General features: G+C 46.6%; 1 protein-coding gene across 1 annotated transcript in view; it reads left to right on the top strand.

The window, feature by feature from the left end:
• Positions 1 to 8,300: 8,300 nt before the first annotated feature.
• The window catches only part of fscn2b (fascin actin-bundling protein 2b, retinal), a 60,022-nt gene continuing 50,057 nt past the window's right edge, over positions 8,301 to 18,265 (top strand). Inside the window, exon 1 of the mRNA XM_038777156.1 lies at positions 8,301 to 9,896. Within this exon, the coding sequence (XP_038633084.1) occupies positions 9,074 to 9,896 (823 nt within the window). The 5' untranslated portion in view covers positions 8,301 to 9,073. The remainder of the gene's footprint in view (positions 9,897 to 18,265) is intronic.

Here is an 18,265-nt window from a genome sequence, read left to right as displayed (position 1 = left end):
CGTGCTCCCCGTCTGGAGTCATGTCCGGTTCACTTGTATCATCTTTGGCTTGTCAATGTTCCCCGTCTGGCGCCCTTTCTTGTTCACTTGAATCACCTTTGATTTCTTGATACTCCCCGTCTGGAGTCATTTCAGGTTCTTGACGTGGATGAGGTTTGAATTAATGTGGTGTCACTGGAGTCACTGGTAGCCTCACTTTGATTGTCGAGTGCCTCTGTACGTACTAGCTGAGATCCGTCAGTCTCGCTGAGATGTCGCACATCTTGTATGGGAATTGTGAAGCCTTTGTCACTTGTCGCACATACAGTGGGTAGACCTTCGGTATCTTCTTGTCCGTTAGAGGAGCTGGGTAGACGGTCAGAGTCTTCTTCAGGTGGCTTAAATAATCTGGGTAGACTGTCATAGTTTTTTTGTTGTTCACGTGAGCGTGGTAGGCTGTCATAGTCATCTTGCTGTGCACTTGAGCGTGGCAGACTTGCATCGTCTGCTGCTGGTTGCTCAGATAAGGTTGCTAGACCTTCATGGTCTTGTTCATGCAAGGACTGCGTTCTGCAGTCTTGCGTTGCTTCCATCATGGAGTCTCTCAAAGAGCTCACTGTGGAGGCTTGTATCGCTCTCTGTGTGGAGTCTGGCATTGTTCTCTGTGTGGAGACATGCAGTGGTCTCGCTGTGGAGTCTTTCTGTGTTCTCTGTGTGGAGACATGCAGTGGTCTCGCTGTGGAGTCTTTCTGTGTTCTCTGTGTGGAGACATGCAGTGGTCTCGCTGTGGAGTCTTTCTGTGTTCTCTGTGTGGAGACATGCAGTGGTCTCGCTGTGGAGTCTGTCATCGCTTTCTGTGCGGAGTCGGGGGCGCTTTGTGGTGCGTGGACTACTCTCTGTCTCTGGGCGTCAGGCCTCTCTCTGTGGGCTTGTACCGCTCTCTGTCTCTTGGCGTCAGGCCGCAGCAGAATCCTGTACTCATGGATCGGGATGTCATCTATGCTGAGCTGAGGATCCTCAAATCCAGAGAACTCGGCCATGACTGTGTCGGATGCTTCAATGTACAACACATCTGGTTGCGGATTTGGTACTGAAGTTGGCTCGTCCAATGATGAAATCATTGTCTGAGTCATAGTCTTCAAGGACTAAATCATCTCTTTGGGCGGTGCTAACTGCTTGTTGCAGGGTTCTGCGGAGGTTACTTTCAGCTACTGGTCGAAGTTCAGGCAATTTGCTGTCGTTCCAGGTGAAAGAATTGTGTTTTCTGGCTTTAAAATTTTTTTCACTATTTTCAGACATTTTCCCTTTAAATGGGCGTGGTCCAGGGCCTCTGGCATTATGACGCTTGTGAAGTAGAGCGTAGGAATGGATTGTGCATGCGCAGATCGCTTTTCCTTCTCTGTGCGCTCTTTTCGCAACTGCGCATGCGCAGCTTCTCACGCATGTGCAAAACACTATTTCGCCGGTTCGCGTTTCTCGGGAACTGCACATGTGCGGCTCGTTGCACAAGATGGCTGCCAATCAAAATTGCCGTTTGCTTCAGTTGCAAGCCTACCTTTGCCTCGTGGTGAGTATAGGTGCCGGTTTTATCGATTTCTGTTGTGTTCACTTGGCAGTAGTTTTCAAACTTGTCCAGGACTGTCTGGAAGTCTCTCTTGTCCTGCCCTTTGGAGTACTTGAAGGAGTTGAAGATTTTTGTTGCACTTTGAGTGAGTAGAATGGTGAATAGAAGATCTATCTTCTCAGCATCGGCCATGCCATCTAGGTCAGGTGCTACCATGTAAATCTCAAATCTCTGCTTGAATGCACGCCAGTTGGCACTGAGATTTCCGTGGTACCTGAGCTGCTGAGGAACCGGAGTCTTGATCATCTTGCCTGGGTGCTGTTGCTGGTAGTCACAGATCTTGCTGAGTTGAACTATATAGATTCAACAGGTACTACTGGTCCCATGTTGTGTTATATACTCTGGGATAACACAGGCTGCAACTCAATGCAGCTTTGACCAAAAGATACTTCAGATGTTGAAGTAAGTTCAATGTGATTTATTGAACCATTAGCACAGTTCTCTATGAGTTCGACTCTCCTGCTAATCTTGCTATAGTAACTCAGTCTAACTAACCAGCCTGCTCCAAGCCACCTGGTGGGTGTGATGCTTCTGATCTGCCCCTGTCCTACTCTCTAAGTGTCGCCTGTGGAAAGAGACAGAGCATGTGTGCCCTGTCCTTATGGGTTGTGTAATGCCCCCTTGCGGTAGTGTCACCTCTGGGTGTCTTGACTGCCCATTGGTTGTGTCCTATTCTATGTGTTCATTAGCTGTATGTCTGCATGTCATGACGTCTCTGGTGCTCCCTCTAGTGTTTACTTAGTCGTAGTGTATTTCCATTAACCCCTTGTGTATTTACAGTGATGCATATCACCACATGGAGGAAACCCACGCAGACACAGGGAGAACATGCAGACGCCGCACTGACAGTGACCCAAGCCGGGAATCGGACCTGGGACCCTGGCGCTGTTAAGCAACAGCGCTAACCACTGTGCTACTGTGCTGCCAATGAAGGGTCGACAATGGCCAGATGGGCTGGTGAGGGAAGATCAGCAGCAGCCAGAAGCTTCAGGGGGTAGGAAAGGCTGTTCTAAAATGGCACCGATCAGGTGGCTCAACCCTATGTCAGACCTGACGCAAAACAACATTAAAACATGAACACTAAACCAGCCCTATTAGCTGAACAATGTTAACAACAACTTAAAATGGGACTTACTCTACCTTTTGGGAGGGAATTCTATAGCTAAGGGCCTAGGCAGTTGAAGTTTGGCCACCAAATATTCAAGATGCCAGAATTGGTAGACTGCAGATATCTGGGTGGCTTTTGTTCTGTAAGAGATTACAGAGATAGGGTGCGGTGAGGTCATGAAGGGACTTGAAAACAAGAATGAGAGTTTTAAAATCATGGTGTTGCTTACTCAGCAGCCAGCGCAGGTCACTGAGCATGTGGCTAATGGTTGAACATGTCTTGGTGCAAGTTAGAATATGGGCATCAGAATTCTGCATGAACTTCCCCCAAGAGGGTTACCACGAGCCCGGTGGTGGCGGCGACCCTAAGAATCTGGGGACAGTGGAGACGGCATCGGGGGGAAACAGGGGGCTCGATGGAGGCTCCACTGGGTGGCAACCATCGGTTCATCCCGGGGAACACGGATGGGGGATTCAGGGGATGGCAAAGGGCGGGCATCAGCAAATTGAGGGACCTGTTTATTGGCGGGAGGTTTGCGGGCCTGGGGGAACTGGAAGATAAATTTGGCCTTCCCCAGGGGAACATGTTCAGATACCTGCAGGTAAAGGCGTTTGCTAGGCGGCAGGTAGAGGGATTCCCTTTGCTGCCCTCGCAGGGGACGATGGACAGAGTGCTTTCGGGGGTTTGGGTAGGAGAGGGGAAGGTGTCTGACATCTATAAGGTAATGCAGGAGGTGGAGGAGTCGTCAGTGGAGGAGCTGAAGGCTAAATGGGAGGAGGAACTCGGGGAGCAGATAGAGGATGGGACTTGGGCGGAGGCCTTGGAGAGAGTCAACTCCTCCTCCTCATGTGCGAGGCTTAGTCTCATCCAATTTAAGGTGCTGCACCGGGCCCATATGTCCAGGACTAGGATGAGTAGGTTCTTCGGGGGTGAGGACAGGTGCACCAGATGTTCGGGGAGTCCTGCGAACCACGCCCATATGTTCTGGGCATGCCCAGCACTGGAAGAATTCTGGAAGGGGGTGGCGGGGACGGTGTCGAGGGTGGTTGGATCCAGGGTCAAACCAGGGTGGGGACTCGCGATTTTTGGGGTTGGGGTGGAGCCGGGAGTGGAGGAGGCGAAAGAGGCTGGTGTCCTGGCCTTTGCGTCCCTAGTAGCCCGTCGAAGGATTCTGTTACAATGGAAGGATGCAAGGCCCCCAAGCGTGGAGACCTGGATCAGTGACATGGCGGGATTTATAAAATTGGAAAAGGTCAAATTTGCCCTGAGAGGATCAATACAAGGGTTCTATAAACGATGGCAGCCTTTTCTGGACTTCCTGGCTCAGAGATAGGTAACTGGGTCAATAGCAGCAGCAACCCGGGGGGGAGGGGGGGGGGGGGGGTGCATTATTGTAGTGTTTATTCTGTAACTTTATAGTGTGTTAATTTGCGTTGTTGTTAAAATGCTGGGTTGTTCATGGGGATGGGGCGAATGTATATGATTGTTAATATTATTGTTATTTTCGGTATTTTACTAAGGTGCGTTATTGTTGTATAAAATCAAAATTTCTCAATAAAAATTATTTAAAAAAAAAAAAGAATTCTGCATGAACTTGAGTTTACGGAGGGTACAAGATGGGAAGGCCAGCCAGAGGGTGTTAGAGTAGTCGAATCTCGAGGTCACAATGGCATGAATGAGGATTTCTGCAGCGACTAAACTGAGGCAAAGGCAGAAATGGCCGATGTGTAGAGGTGGAAGTAGGCTGTCTTGGTGATGAGGGGGATGTGGAGTGGACGTTTATTCACTATCTCTGAATATCCTTGCATAGCAAACATCTATCAAAAGCAGGTTTGACATTTTGAATTCACCTAACCTAAATAAATTCTTGAGGGAGAGTGTTCCAAATTTCCAATATTCCTATTTACCAACTTGAATTGTTCAGGTTCACTGTAAGTGATCTTTCACAATAACCAGATGAATTTACAGTGCAGCCTTTAGAATCGTATTCTGGCTCTGCAGCCTGTGTGTTCATGTTCATTACTGTAATGTATTTATGGATTAGTGTATGTATGTCATAGCTGATTTTACTACAGCTATTCCATTAAGAGACTATTCGTCACTAAATTCTAATGGTTCTTTATCCTGCAAACATCCGACAAATGAATGATTAAATATCTGAAATAACCTTGAGAATAAATGGTTGCAAATCATCTCGTGTATTAGCGATAACAAATATACAGCTCATAGAGCCAATCTAAAGCCATGCAGTCCCTCCTTATTACCAGGAGCTACCTCAGCCACAGAACAGGGCTGCGGCACTTTAGTTACTGTGGCCCACTATGTGTCAGCAGCACGATCAGGGATGTGGAGGGTAGAGGAGAGAAGGAAATTCCAAAATACAAACCATGAACAGTATTCCCAACTTGTACTGTTCGATTCAAGGCTCCAGAGGAAGCTTTCATTTTTTAAAATTTATTTTGGACTGAAATGGTTATTCGAATGGGCCAAAAGGCTCTTTAATAAAATACTGGCCGAAATGCTCCGGCGGTTGGGATTTGCTTTTCCCAGCGGCAACGCAGTCCCGCCTGCGGGGTTTCCCGGCGACGTGGGGTGGCTTCGATGGGAAATCCCATTGACCAGCGGCTGAGAGACAGAATCAATGGGTTGAAAATTAGGCAGGTTCTGCAATGTGTGGGTGATCCACCCCTCCAAGTTACTACCCAGGCAGTGGGGGTGAAAATGATCCCCTTTGTGTTCTTGTCATGGGATGAGTGAGTCGCCCCAAATATTATTCTCACTGATGATCTTGTCACTTGCCAATATAAGTTTTAACTCGATATATTCAGCAGTCAAATGGAAGTCCCTCATTCAATCCATGGAGCGCACTGAATTAGCTGATAGAGCTTGCATTAATATAACACTTTTCACGATCCTGAGCACTTCACCGTTCAAAACTGGCCTAAGTACTTTTTAATGCCTACATTGTTGTCCTCCTGCTGCTGAATGCATGTTTAGCTGTGTATTGTTAAAAGAGGGCGTTAGCTGAAGCAGGAGTTTGAAACTGACACTGCTACAGTCAATTCAGCTTTATATGCTGACTGGCATCATGATCTGCCTACTCTGCATATGTCCGTCACAGACTCCTAGTGCTGGCACTCCTGACCGACCCACAATGATGCCTGGCACAACCTGCACCAGAAAGGTGAATGCATGATGAGAATGCCATTTTGGACGTCAATCAAATTACAGGTACAACATTCAGAGCCAGAGATCACTGCACTTACATTTCCACATCATAAAACATGGATGGAACAACTGGAAAAATAAAAACTGTGTTTTTAAAAAAATTGAACTTTAGGTAATCATAGGACAGAAGAAGGGGAAACATTCAACTCAAAGTGAGTTGGCTGGCATTCCTAAAGCGCAGTAACGATTCAATCCCCACCATGGAATAGAACACCACTTCCTACTCCAGCACCCCCCCCCCCCCCCCCCCCCCCCTCAGAAATGGAATATGCCTTTATCACAAGTACCCCAAACCACAAGCCAGGAGTGATGAAATTAATCTTTATTCAAACTGGCAGACTAAAGCATTAGCTATGATAGAGGTTAGAATCTGAAAGTACAGGAATGGAAAATGAACATTTTTACTATTTATGTCACAAGATCAGAAGGCAAGTAAATTGAAAATCTGCAGATTGATGGAAAACAGTGATATTCAGTACGTGAAGGGCCATTTGTCTGTGACAAATGCAATAAATAGTCTTTCTCCCTCTCTCTAATCTGGAGAGTGGACTTGTATTTCTCCATTATGTCTATCATTTGTGTCTCTCTTTAAAAAGTCTGTCTTTCCCTTTGTTTTCAGATCAATGGGTGATCTCACAAGGCAGTTCAATGGTGCATGTTGATGGTTGAAGAATGACAGTAGAATGACTCAATTGCAATGAAGCTGAAAGAAACTAAATATATAGAGTATCCTTTGCAACTCAAAGTATCACCATACTACCATGAGCCTGAACACTAATCTGAATTTTATGAATGTATAAAATATCCACAATGATTTCCTTCTTGGAGCAAAAAATAGCAGGTGGTTTGGTGTTTAAATCCTTTTCAATGGCTGTTGATAGCTGGGAGCTGAAAGCAGAGTTGATATCGATATAACATTCACGGGTGCGATCAACCGACCGCGTCCCGCCGGAATCAGAGTGGGACGCGGCCAGTGAATGCTGAGAGAGGTCTCCTCCGGGATTCCCGACGGGCAGTATGCCTCGCCAGATCTAACCAGATCTCACAGGACGTCGTGATCTTGGTCCCAGTGTCACACAGTGAAGTGGCTTTAAGAACCAACTTAATTGTGCTGACGGTGGATCGAACTGGCTACCAGCATCTCCCAGCCTCCCCAAGGAGACCCCAGCCAGGTACCGTTTAGCACTGGTCCACACAAACGTGGACCTGCCAGAAAGGCACCTGAGGGGTCTCCCAGGCCATTGGTGGCCCCTGGATGGTCAGGGAAGGGTGGCACACTGACTCTCCCCCGGCACCCAAGCACCTTGGTACTGCCAGGCTGGCACATTGAAACTGCCACCCTAGCCTTACCAAGATGCCTGGGTGGCACTGCCAGGGGCACTACAAAGATGGCAGCGCCAGGGTGCCAAGGTTCAGCTCCTGAGGGGGGCCATGGCCATGAAAGAAGAAATCGGGAGTGGGGGGGCGGGTATGAAGTGTGTGGGTTGGTGAAGGGCAGGTATGAAGGTGCCTCGGAAGGTTAGGAGGGTGGGTGCCCTGAAGGGGGGCCCGGAAGTGGGCATGGGGAGGCCTGAAAAGGGGTGTCACTTGGGGGGGGGGGGGGGGGGGGGGGGGGGGGGGTGTCGTGTAATGACCATGTATGTTGGGGGGGTGACATTGCCCATGTATGGAGGGAGTGTGGGGAACCCGCAAGCTCACTTAGAGATCGGGGAACCCTTTCAATATGGTGGCCTGATCTCTGAGGAATCCGTCTGGTCAACGAGCTCAGTTCCCCAGCGATGAAAATAATTCTAGGGGGCTAGCCTGGAGAGAAACTCCCCAGGGTTCGAAAAACCGTGGTTAGATAGTGGTGGGGAACTCACTGACAGAGCCAAGGACAAACTCCCAGCCAAACCAGCCTGAAATGACACTTTCAAACCCTTGCGTTAAATCTTGCCTCACAACTTGCTATAAATATGCAGTTGGTTTTACACAAAAATTTGTTTGGTGTTTGTCATCCCTTGAAAGCATGCAGAATTTTGAAGACTTTCAATCTTCTTTGATAGGCATGGGAATTAAAATTTCACATAAACACAGTAACATGCAGAAACACAGAGCATATTCCGCCAAATTCTTTAATTGAGTCCCTATCATGTCTCTATGAGTTAATCATCTGCTTTATTTTTGTGTAATGTGTCTTTCCCCAGGGAAAAGAACAACTGACGGGTTGTGGGGACAGTGCAGATGGAGGAAGGTATTTTGGAGTAAGACAGGATCAATGGATTATAACCGAGAAATTGAGGCCCTGGGATAATGGCAAAGAGGATTAAGCAGTAAAACTGGAAAAGGTTGTAGGTGACCAGGGTGGTGGGGGGGGGGGGGGGGAGAAGGAATCAGAGAACAGAGTAACTCGAGACTCCTGCAAAAAAAAGAAAGAGGACACCACGACAACTCAACGGCAGGGAAGGCTATCATATGTCACCTGGTTTTTCATCTGAAATACCGCACAAGAATTCCGAGGCACAGGTAGCGGGCGAGCAAAGCGGAGGGATGTATTTGAGAGCACGCTGGTGTACAAAGGTGAACTGAAAATCGAAGAAAGGACTTGAAAGCCAACAAAGTAAGTCTGAAGAAACATATCCACTCGAATGCGAGGGAAGAGAACACACAAAAGGGCCAGTGTTTTGCATAAAACTCCCTTTGTTGTGCCAGCAAGCTCTGCTATTAATTACAAAGCACTGGCAGTTTATTAAAATCTCTGAGCCTATAATCCTCGGCATGAACAATTAGAGCAGACTGCAGCATCCGAGACGAGCACTTTTTTCACAAAAAGTCGACGTGTACAAAAGCCAACCTGGAGCACGGAGTCTTCATAACATGACAATTACTTTCTGAGGTACCCTTTGGATAATTGCAATTAAAGGCTTTGTGAAGTATTGTAGATGAGCTAAGAGGTCAGGGAACCAGTTAGGCATTTAAGCTGACGTCATTGACTGCTTCTCTAGGATTTAGGTGTTTTAGCTATTTGGTCCACTTTAAAGCTCTCAGGAGCAGATCAAAAAAGTGCCTGTATTGTTTGTGGTTCTGCGCTCTCACAACACAAAAGCCATTTGAAAATCTCACAGCGAGAAGGAGACTAACCTGAACAAAAAGAAATGCCTACTAACGGAACCCACCAAGCTTTAAAGATCCAATTTGGCTTAATCAATTGTAGCAATAAGTACCTGACAGCAGAAGCTTTCGGTTTTAAAGTCAACGCGTCTGGCGTCAGCCTGAAAAAGAAGCAAATCTGGGTGCTGGAACAAGACGATGGCAACAACGCTGTGGTCTTTTTCAAGAGCCACCTTGGGCGCTACCTGTTGGCTAATAAGGATGGCAACGTGTCATGTGAGGCAGAGAAACCTGACGTTGACTGCAGGTTCACGGTTATTGCACATGCCGATGGCAGATGGACTCTGCAGTCTGAACCTCACAAGCGCTACTTTGGTGGAGCTGAAGATCGTCTTTCGTGTTTCGCACAGACCATTACCGAGTCAGAACTTTGGTCCATCCACCTGGCCAGCCACCCTCAAGCCAACCTCCTGAGCATCAGCCGAAAAAGGTATGCCCACCTCTCAGTCCAAGAAGATGAGTTGTCGGCTGACAGCAACATTCCTTGGGGCGTGGATGCCCTCATCACCATGATCTACCAAGATAAGAAGTACAGCATCCAAACTTGTGACAATAGGTTTCTCAGAAACGATGGAAAGCTGATTAAGAAGCGCGACCAGGGCACTGGCTACACTTTGGAATTTAAAGCTGGGAAGATCGCCTTCAAGGATCATGAAGGAAAATACCTGAGTGCAATGGGGCCAACCGGTAGTCTAAGGTCTGGACGGAATTCGAAGCCTGGCAAAGACGACCTCTTTGATTTGGAGCAGAGTCATCCTCAGGTGGTTTTACGGGCCTCTAATGGCCGCCTGGTGTCCATTAGACAAGGTGAGGTACTTCACAGGTTTATTTAAAATACAGTTAAAAAACTTAAGATTTAGAAGGGAACATTATTCTTACAATTTATTGAGACTTACGCTGTGAACGGCCTTACTTACAAAGCACTCATTGCAGTCTAAGAGGAGTAAAATAAGAAATCCCTCCTCCTGGCAAGCAATCGAAATGTTTCTGACAACACCTCAAGGAGATGGAGTCATTTAATTTCAATTAAATAACTTAAAAAGTAATGCAATATACTTTGCTAAATTAAATGTTACAGGCCTATGCAAGTAAACAAAAAAACAATTTTAGAATGAAGTTTTATTTGTAGAAACCAACACATTTATATTTCTTAAAAATGGATATTTTGCATTATAAAGGTAATCACATACAATAAATTTTTCTTCTCGATTTGCAAGAGCTTATGTGCTTAGGAGCTTCAAGGACATCTGTGCAATTTGTCCTTGAGGTACACCAATTAGTGGTCTCAGGAAGTGTTTTTTTCTGTACCATCTTGAACAGTTTTTGAATATCACAACATGTTTTAATGAAGAGAATATTCCGACAGCAAAGGTTTAAGGGAACTGTGCATTGTGGTAGCGTAGAAATGATTGGATCTCCTACTTTACATCATGTTTTCCAGCATGGGATTAATTCTTTGTTTTACCAATTCTGTATATCTTGATCCACTTGTTAAATTACATGAGATACTATGGTGTTGTAACAAGTGCATGATGGGATAGCTTGGAATCCTGCATACTTGGGAATCATGGGTGTTGAATGCCCAATTCTCCAATGAAGTGGGGAAGGTGTAAAGCCTTCAGTGTGTTCTCCCTTTCTAATGTTCATACACAAATAATAGTGACTGAGACAAGGTTTTGGAGGGTGGGTGGGGGGGGGGGGGGGGGGGGGGGGGGCGGCGGGTGCTAATCCCTGTGGAGACAGACCATAGAATTGGCACCTTCACGGACACCTGGTTGGTTGTTTCAGGAAATTAATATTGTGCATAATTTAGTGAAGACTTCTGCAATGAAAATAGTGAGTCATTGAAAGCCAAGGCTTAGCAGCCTCAACAGCTTTCCTCTGAGCCCCAGCAGCTGGTTCCCCTCCCGCTGAACCAACTTCAATGCTACAAAAGTTTGGTCTGAAAATAAATAGGAACAGCATAGGTGCTGAAATGTGACCAACTGAGACTTCTGTACCTGCCAAATTTCCTGGGGGCAGGGGCAGTCCTCTTCATTATTACAGCAATAGCAGGGAACCCACCTAGAGCTTTCGCCACAGCAGGAAGACCAGAAAACACAATGGAAGAGTGAATGGACAAGGGTTGCTTGAGAACCTTTGGAAAATCTCATTATGCTGACTATTTGGAAGAAAAAATCCCAATCTTTTCTTCAGGCCTCACAGTCCAACTTGGTCCTCTAGGAGAACTCCACTTCTGCCATTCGGGTGATAGTCTCACCAAGTGTATTTCCATCAACCCTATGCTGAATTATTCAAGGGAGCGTGGGGATTCCTGACATAGATAGTCCTTAATCTCTGTGATGCCGATGGTCTTGATTGTTGGCCGCCGAACCGCCACTTGTTCCAAAGTATCCTGGAAACCACAGTGCAGGGCTTCAGCCCTCCATATCTGGGCAGCAGCGTAGTTTGCAGTCCTCCCTGCACATTCCCGGCTGATAGGGCTATGGATTTTTACCCTCTTTAAGGCAGTGGAAGTAACGTGGATTTAACTCTGGAATGAACTTTGTGGCATTTATCACCCAAACTATTGTCACACTGGTAGACATTCTGATCTCTTTCCACTCGCATGTCTTTGAGCTCCGACTGGGTGCATTCTGGTGACATTTCAGTGTGAACATGAGGCATACCTATTTAATACAGTTGTAGTTTGGTCGAGGAGGACTGCACACTTGCACATTAAACACTTGACCGCCTTGTATTATGCAATCAAATGCAAAATTAAGTTCCTTCTACTCTGGCTCTACAATGTGCCTCAGCTCCAACTTAGCGGAGCATTCCTACAACACAAGTAGGACTTGCCTTCCAAGATATATTGTCAGTCAGTACCACGTACGTTAGGGACAGTGCAGTGCTGTATTCACTTCACGAGTAGGTTTGTCGAGGCTGTCCAGATCACTTGATACAGTCCAGTGAAGTGTGCACACAAAATAAACATTCACTTATGTTGGAGTGAGATTCTGAAACGCTTCCCAAAAAATATCAAACCCAGATCCTGAGTGTTGTGAGCCAGCAGTGCTAACCACTGCGCCACCGCACTACCCGGTTTTCCCATTTTGTTTGAACCCGCTACAGACACCCACTGCCACTCTTGCAGGTAAAAATTCACCCGCCCCCCCCCAACAGAGCGTGAAAGTAACCCTAATGATCTCGGCCAGGATAATAATAATAATCTTTATTAGTGTCACAAGGAGGCTTACATTAACACTGCAATGAAGTTACTGTAAAAATCCCCTAGTTGCCACATGCCAGGCGCCTGTTCAGGTACACAGAGGGAGAATTCAGAATGTCCAATTCACCTAACAAGCACGTCTTTCAGACTTGTGGGAGGAAACCGGAGGACACGGAGGAAACCCACGCAGACACGGGGAGAACATGCAGACTCCGCACAGAGAGTGACCCAAGTCGGGAATTGAATCCGGGTCCCTGACGCAACAGTGCTAATCACTCTGTTAGGGGTCGACAATTGATTTCATAATTCTGCACAAGCAAGAGAAAGTTCTGTCAGGGTTCCCACTCTGTTGCAGTAGAAAGTGCCCTGCAGTTGTAACAGATTGTTGTGGAGAAGAAGGGGAGCTTTATTAGGGATGAAACTGTATTGCACTTAACCTGGGAGTGCTTGATGTTGATACTGGTTGCATATAATATAAAACTAGAATGTTCTAAACAGTGACATCCGCTGACTTATTGTACATATTTTTTGAGTTGTTTTAACGTGGAAAATGAATAGAACATTACCGATGGACTCTTTTGCTAACTGTTTGCATTTCAAGCTGTAAGCTGTCCTGAGAACATAATCGCAGCCAAACCCGACAGAGGAAGGACAAATGTAGTATTCATACTGGCATCCTAATGAAGCCACTCCACACAGCAAACCTACTTTTTAAAAACATAGAACCATAGAATTGTGTAGAAGGAGGCCATTCAGCCCATCGAATCTGCACCCTACCTAGACCCACCTCCCCGCCCTATCTCCGTAACCCCACCTAACCCACATATCGTCGGACAGTGTGAGGAAACAGAATGATAAACTCTCCATTTAATAAATTGGTGATCAGAATAGGGACATGGGTTAACCCTCCGGTCCTGCAAATCAGATTCGTGGGGCACAGCCCTCGGTGAAAAAGATTCGTAAAATAACTCTGCTAGAAATTTGAAAAGTTAAGCGTAAAGTGGAAGAAATCTTTCTATTAAACACAAGCTCCTTGCAGCTTCTGTGATGCTTCAACCTTAATTTTACAAGCCTGCTTTTAAAAATTGAGAATTTGGATTGACATTCTATAATGAGACAGTCGCCTTTTATATTCTCAAGTTCCTGAAAAGAAGCCAAAATTATTTTTTCAGAAATTATTTTTTGTTATGATGTCAGCTTTTATCCATTTGCCTCTGTGCCTTTTGATGTGGCAATGTTACTGATTAAACCTTTCCGTGATCTTTCAACATTGACAAATAAATCTGAACACAGGCAATGAGTGCAGCTATTCTTGGTTGGCTTCTGATTGTGAAAAATATGTCAAACTCACCGTGAAGTTATTCCCAGAATCCACTGTCCCCATCTCTTCAACACTTCCAAACTCATAGGGCAGAATTCTCCGTTTGGGAGACAAGGGTCTCTCTTCTGGTTCGACTTTCTTGTACCTGGTGTGGATCTCTTTTTGGGGGGAGTGTCTGTGTGTGTGTGTGTGTGTGTGTGTGGGTGTGGGTGTGGGTGTGTGGGGGGGGGGGGGGGGGGGGAGATGCTCTCCTTATTTATGAGTCGTTGGGAAGGTCGTTTTATTTAGGGGGTCTCTGCCTGGGTTCTCTTTATCTAGAATCATAGAATTTACAGTGTAGAAGGAGGCCATTCTGCCATTGAGTCTGCCCGGCCCATAGAAAGAGCATCCAAGCTTCCATCCCATTCCCGTAACCCAGTACCCCCACCTAACCTTTTGGACACTAAGGGACAATTTACCATGGCCAATCCACCTCACCTACACATCTCTGGACTGTGGGAGAAAACCGGAGCACCCGGAGGAAACTCACGCAGCAACGAGGAGCAAGTGCAAACTCCGCACAGTCACCTGAGGTCAGAATTGAACCCGGGACCCTGGAGCTGTGCTAACCACTGTGCCACCATGCTGTCCCATCGCCATTTTAGGAGGTCTCTGTGGGGGGAACTCTTTATTTAGGGGGTCTCTGTGGGGGAGGAAGGGGGTCGGGTGGAGATGGAGTGGGCAGGTCTTGCATTGTGAAGGGGGAGGATGGTCCTCGGATGGACATAAGGGGCAACTCCCTTAAAGAGTTGAGGCTTTGGCCCGCCACAAAGTCCACCGTGTCAGAGCCAGACTTGTCAGGACTAGTAGTGATTCTCGCCCATGTGATTCCCGGCCCAGAGGACAGGAGTTCAGCTTTTGCAGCAGTTAGACATGTCAGCCAACAGTTAAGAAAGCTTAGATATTGCCTGCAAGCAACATCTAACCATTGATTATCACATTTACCCTTCATTAACAATCTCATCTTTCTCTTTTGGAATCTTATTATTGTTGCGGTACCCCACTAGTTACTGCCTGCCATTTGGAAAAAGACCCTTTTATTCCTACTCTTTGTTTCCTGTCTATCCATCTCAGTACACTACACTGAATCCAATGGGCTTTAGTTTTACACGTTAATCTCTGATGTGAGACTTTGTTGAAAGCCTTGTGAAAGTCCAAAGAAACCATATCCACTGGCTCCCCCTCATCAACTCTACCAGTTACATCCTCGAAGAATTCCAGTAGATTTGTCAAGCATGGTTTCCCTTTCGTAAACCTTTCTGTGTTGCACCATTCTACAAGTGAAGCTTGAACCTCCTGCTTCCTAATTAATAATAATAATCACTTATTGTCACGAGTAGGCTTCAATGAAGTTACTGTGAAAAGCCCCTAGTCGCCACATTCCAGCACCTGTTCGGGGAGGCCTTGTTCTGCATTACAAGCCAGCTGTTTAGCCCACTGTGCTAAACCAGCCTCTAGAGCTGCCTGTGTTACAATCTGCACAAATGCAGACGTTTAATTTCATTCTAGTTGGTGGTTCCACACTTCCGCAGGTCAAAAAACATTCTCCATGATTGGGCTAGATTCTCCGGTCCCCCAGCCGCATGTTTCTTGGTGTCGCGTCTTTCACTGGCAGTGGGATTCTCTACTCCCGTCAGTTGCCAATGGGATTTCCCATTGAAACAGCCCACGTCGCCGGGAAATCTGGTGGGAGAATCCCGTCACCAGCAAACAACTGGAGAATACCACCCAAATTCACAAGTGCTCACCTGGACCCCACAAAGAAAGATTAGGACTCAGATCAGCTGGTTTAGCATGGTGGGCTAAACAGCTGGCTTGTAATGCAGAGCAAGGCCAGCAGCGCGGGTTCAATTCCCGTACGGCCTCCCCGAACAGGCGCCCGAATGTGGCGACTAGGGGCTTTTCTCAGTAACTTCTTGAAGCCTACTTGTGACAATAAGTGATTATTATTTCTTCCATGGATTTGACCTCCACTCCATTCAGCGATCAAGTGAGAGACCCTCCCACAGGGCGGTTCTGGCAGATGCTCCCGCCTTTTGCCTGGTCTCTTCAGGTGGACTCTGAGCCAGGCCCAGGTGATTTTCCACTACCTCGCACTCAGATCAACTGGGAAGTTGTCCAGTGAGATTTATAGAATATAGAACAGTACAGCACAGAACAGGCCCTTCGGCCCTCAATGTTGTGCCGAGCCATGATCACCCTACTCAAACCCACGTATCCACCCTATACCCGTAACCCAACATTTATGCTAACCACCATGCTACCCTGCTGCCACTTTAAATGAAGCCCAAAAATTGCAGTACCTGTGACTCATTTAGAAGCAAGTGAGTTTCTAACTCAAACATTGGCCCCGAGGTAAAATCAAGGTAATCGCTACTCTGTTTTCTTGCTTGTAACCAATATGTAACCCAGTTTCCTTTCTTACCGTAGTTTTCCTTAATCTTCTCTAATAAATTCCTGTGTGGTACCTTGTCAAGGGCTTTATTAAATGTATTCAATATTCACTACATTTCCTTCATGTTATCTTCTCAAAGAATTAAGGTTTGGCAAGTACTATCATCCTTTTTGAAATCCACGTTGGCTACATCTAACTAGTTTCTCTTTATCTCGATACACAGTCATTTCATCTTTAATTAAAGACTCTGACATTTTCCCGAACACAGACTCTGACATTTTCCCGACACAGATGTTAAGCCAAGTGGCCGGTTCGTATTCTTAAAATTTCGAAACACTAGTTACGATCCCAGCTGATGTTGCTGCTGTGCAGTCAGGTCCCAGGGTGGAAACCTGGTTCAATATTCCATAACTTTTATTTTATGTTTAACGATGTGGATGAGCAAAGTCACAGGACTGCCAATTGACTTTTAATAAAATAATAAAGCATTTATTAAATAACAGAAGTTGAACTATAATGCACTACTCCCTCACTCCCACTGCACCTTTGCAGGTATAATAATAATCTTTATTAGTGTCACAAGTAGGCTTACATTAACACTGCAACAAAGTTACTGTGAAAAGCCACACTCCGGCGCCTGTACACAGAGAGGGAATTCAGAATGTCCAAACCAGGACTTGTGGGAGGAAAGCAGAGCACCCGGAGGAAACCCACGCAGACACAAGGAAAATGTGCAGATCTGCACAGACAGTGACCCTGGCCGGGAATCAAACCTGTGACCCTGGTGCTGTGAAGCACCAGTGCTAGCAACTGTGCTACACCGCCCACTACTGTGCTGCCCATCTGCGTATACACAGATTTATAAGGATTAATCAAGTTAAATAATATCTTATATTTTCATGTTCACAGTACGTATACAGTCCATGTAAACCAATCGGGGAAATGTGGGGCGCGATTCTCCCATGCCGCGCCGTACCGGAGAATCGATGTTTACGCCATTTTCCCTCGCGACACCGGTCTGATGCCGTCCCGCCATTCTCCCAACCGGCGGGAACGGCTTCATCGGGATCTGCGCCACGCACGTTGGAGAATCCGCCAAGAGGGCAATCGAGGCGCTTCACACAGGCTTCCGCTACTCTCCGGCCCGATTGGGCCGAAGTCCCGACGGCGTGACCTGGGGTCACGCCGTCACCGTTCACCCCTGCAAAATAAAATCCTCAGCCAGTCGTGCTGGCTGACGAAGCGGATGAGGGAAGTTACTAGGCGGGCCCATCCCGGCAACCAGGAAGTAGCGTCCGCAGCCGGTGATGGGGGGGTGGATTGGGGGATTTGGGGGGGGGGGGGGTGGTTGGATGGGGGGGGTGGATGGGGGGGTTGGGGGGGTTGTTCATGCAAATTTATTTCTTAATGCACATATTAAATGAAACCATTGACAGGTACATTGATCCATTGTCTAGGCAAGGAATCCTGAATATCTTCTTGAAAATAAAATATGATTAAATTAAAACATGTGACTCAATTGTTGAACCCAATGGTCTGGAGACAATGCAGAGAGCTCTGTAGATGGGGAAGAATGTAAATCAGAGATTGCTGGATATGCACAACTGCCCACTCAAGGGGACAGACCCTCATCTTTAAGACTTTGCAGAGATTCACTGCTTTGACTTCAGTTTTCAGTTTGTGACATCACCTCCTGAGCCTTTGATCTACGTTCAGCTTCCTAAATTATCTATCCACTGATATATATTTGCTTCCTGTAACATTTACAACACTGTATCAAACCATTAAACCCACCCCCCCCCCATCCCACCCACCCCCCATCCCCCCATCCACCCCATCCACCCCATCCACCCCCCATTCCCTCATCCACCCCCACATCCACCCCATCCACAGCCCCATCCACCCCCCCATCCACCCCCCATCCCCCCATCCTTGGATTGCCACGTGCATTCAAACTTCCATACATTCTCTCAGGTACCCAGCCATGCCAACAGAACACTGCTGCTTCAGAGGCTATATTAAAAAGTCACCTTGTCCTGTTCAACTTCTTCTGGTTCCAACCGAAAGCTAAACTCGAAAGTTGTTTCTAATCTATGGTGACCCCTAGTTGCTGAGCAACAACCTACTTTCCCTTCAAAACCTGTTTACTTTCACATTGTAAACTCTTTAAGTACAATGCAGGCACATTATGACCAAAACGTGACCAAAAC

The sequence above is a fragment of the Scyliorhinus canicula genome, chromosome 18 (assembly GCF_902713615.1).
Source record: "Scyliorhinus canicula chromosome 18, sScyCan1.1, whole genome shotgun sequence".
Taxonomy (NCBI): domain Eukaryota; kingdom Metazoa; phylum Chordata; class Chondrichthyes; order Carcharhiniformes; family Scyliorhinidae; genus Scyliorhinus; species Scyliorhinus canicula.
The sequence above is the reverse complement of the archived record's forward strand: the minus strand, read 5'-3'. Positions and strand labels throughout refer to the sequence as shown.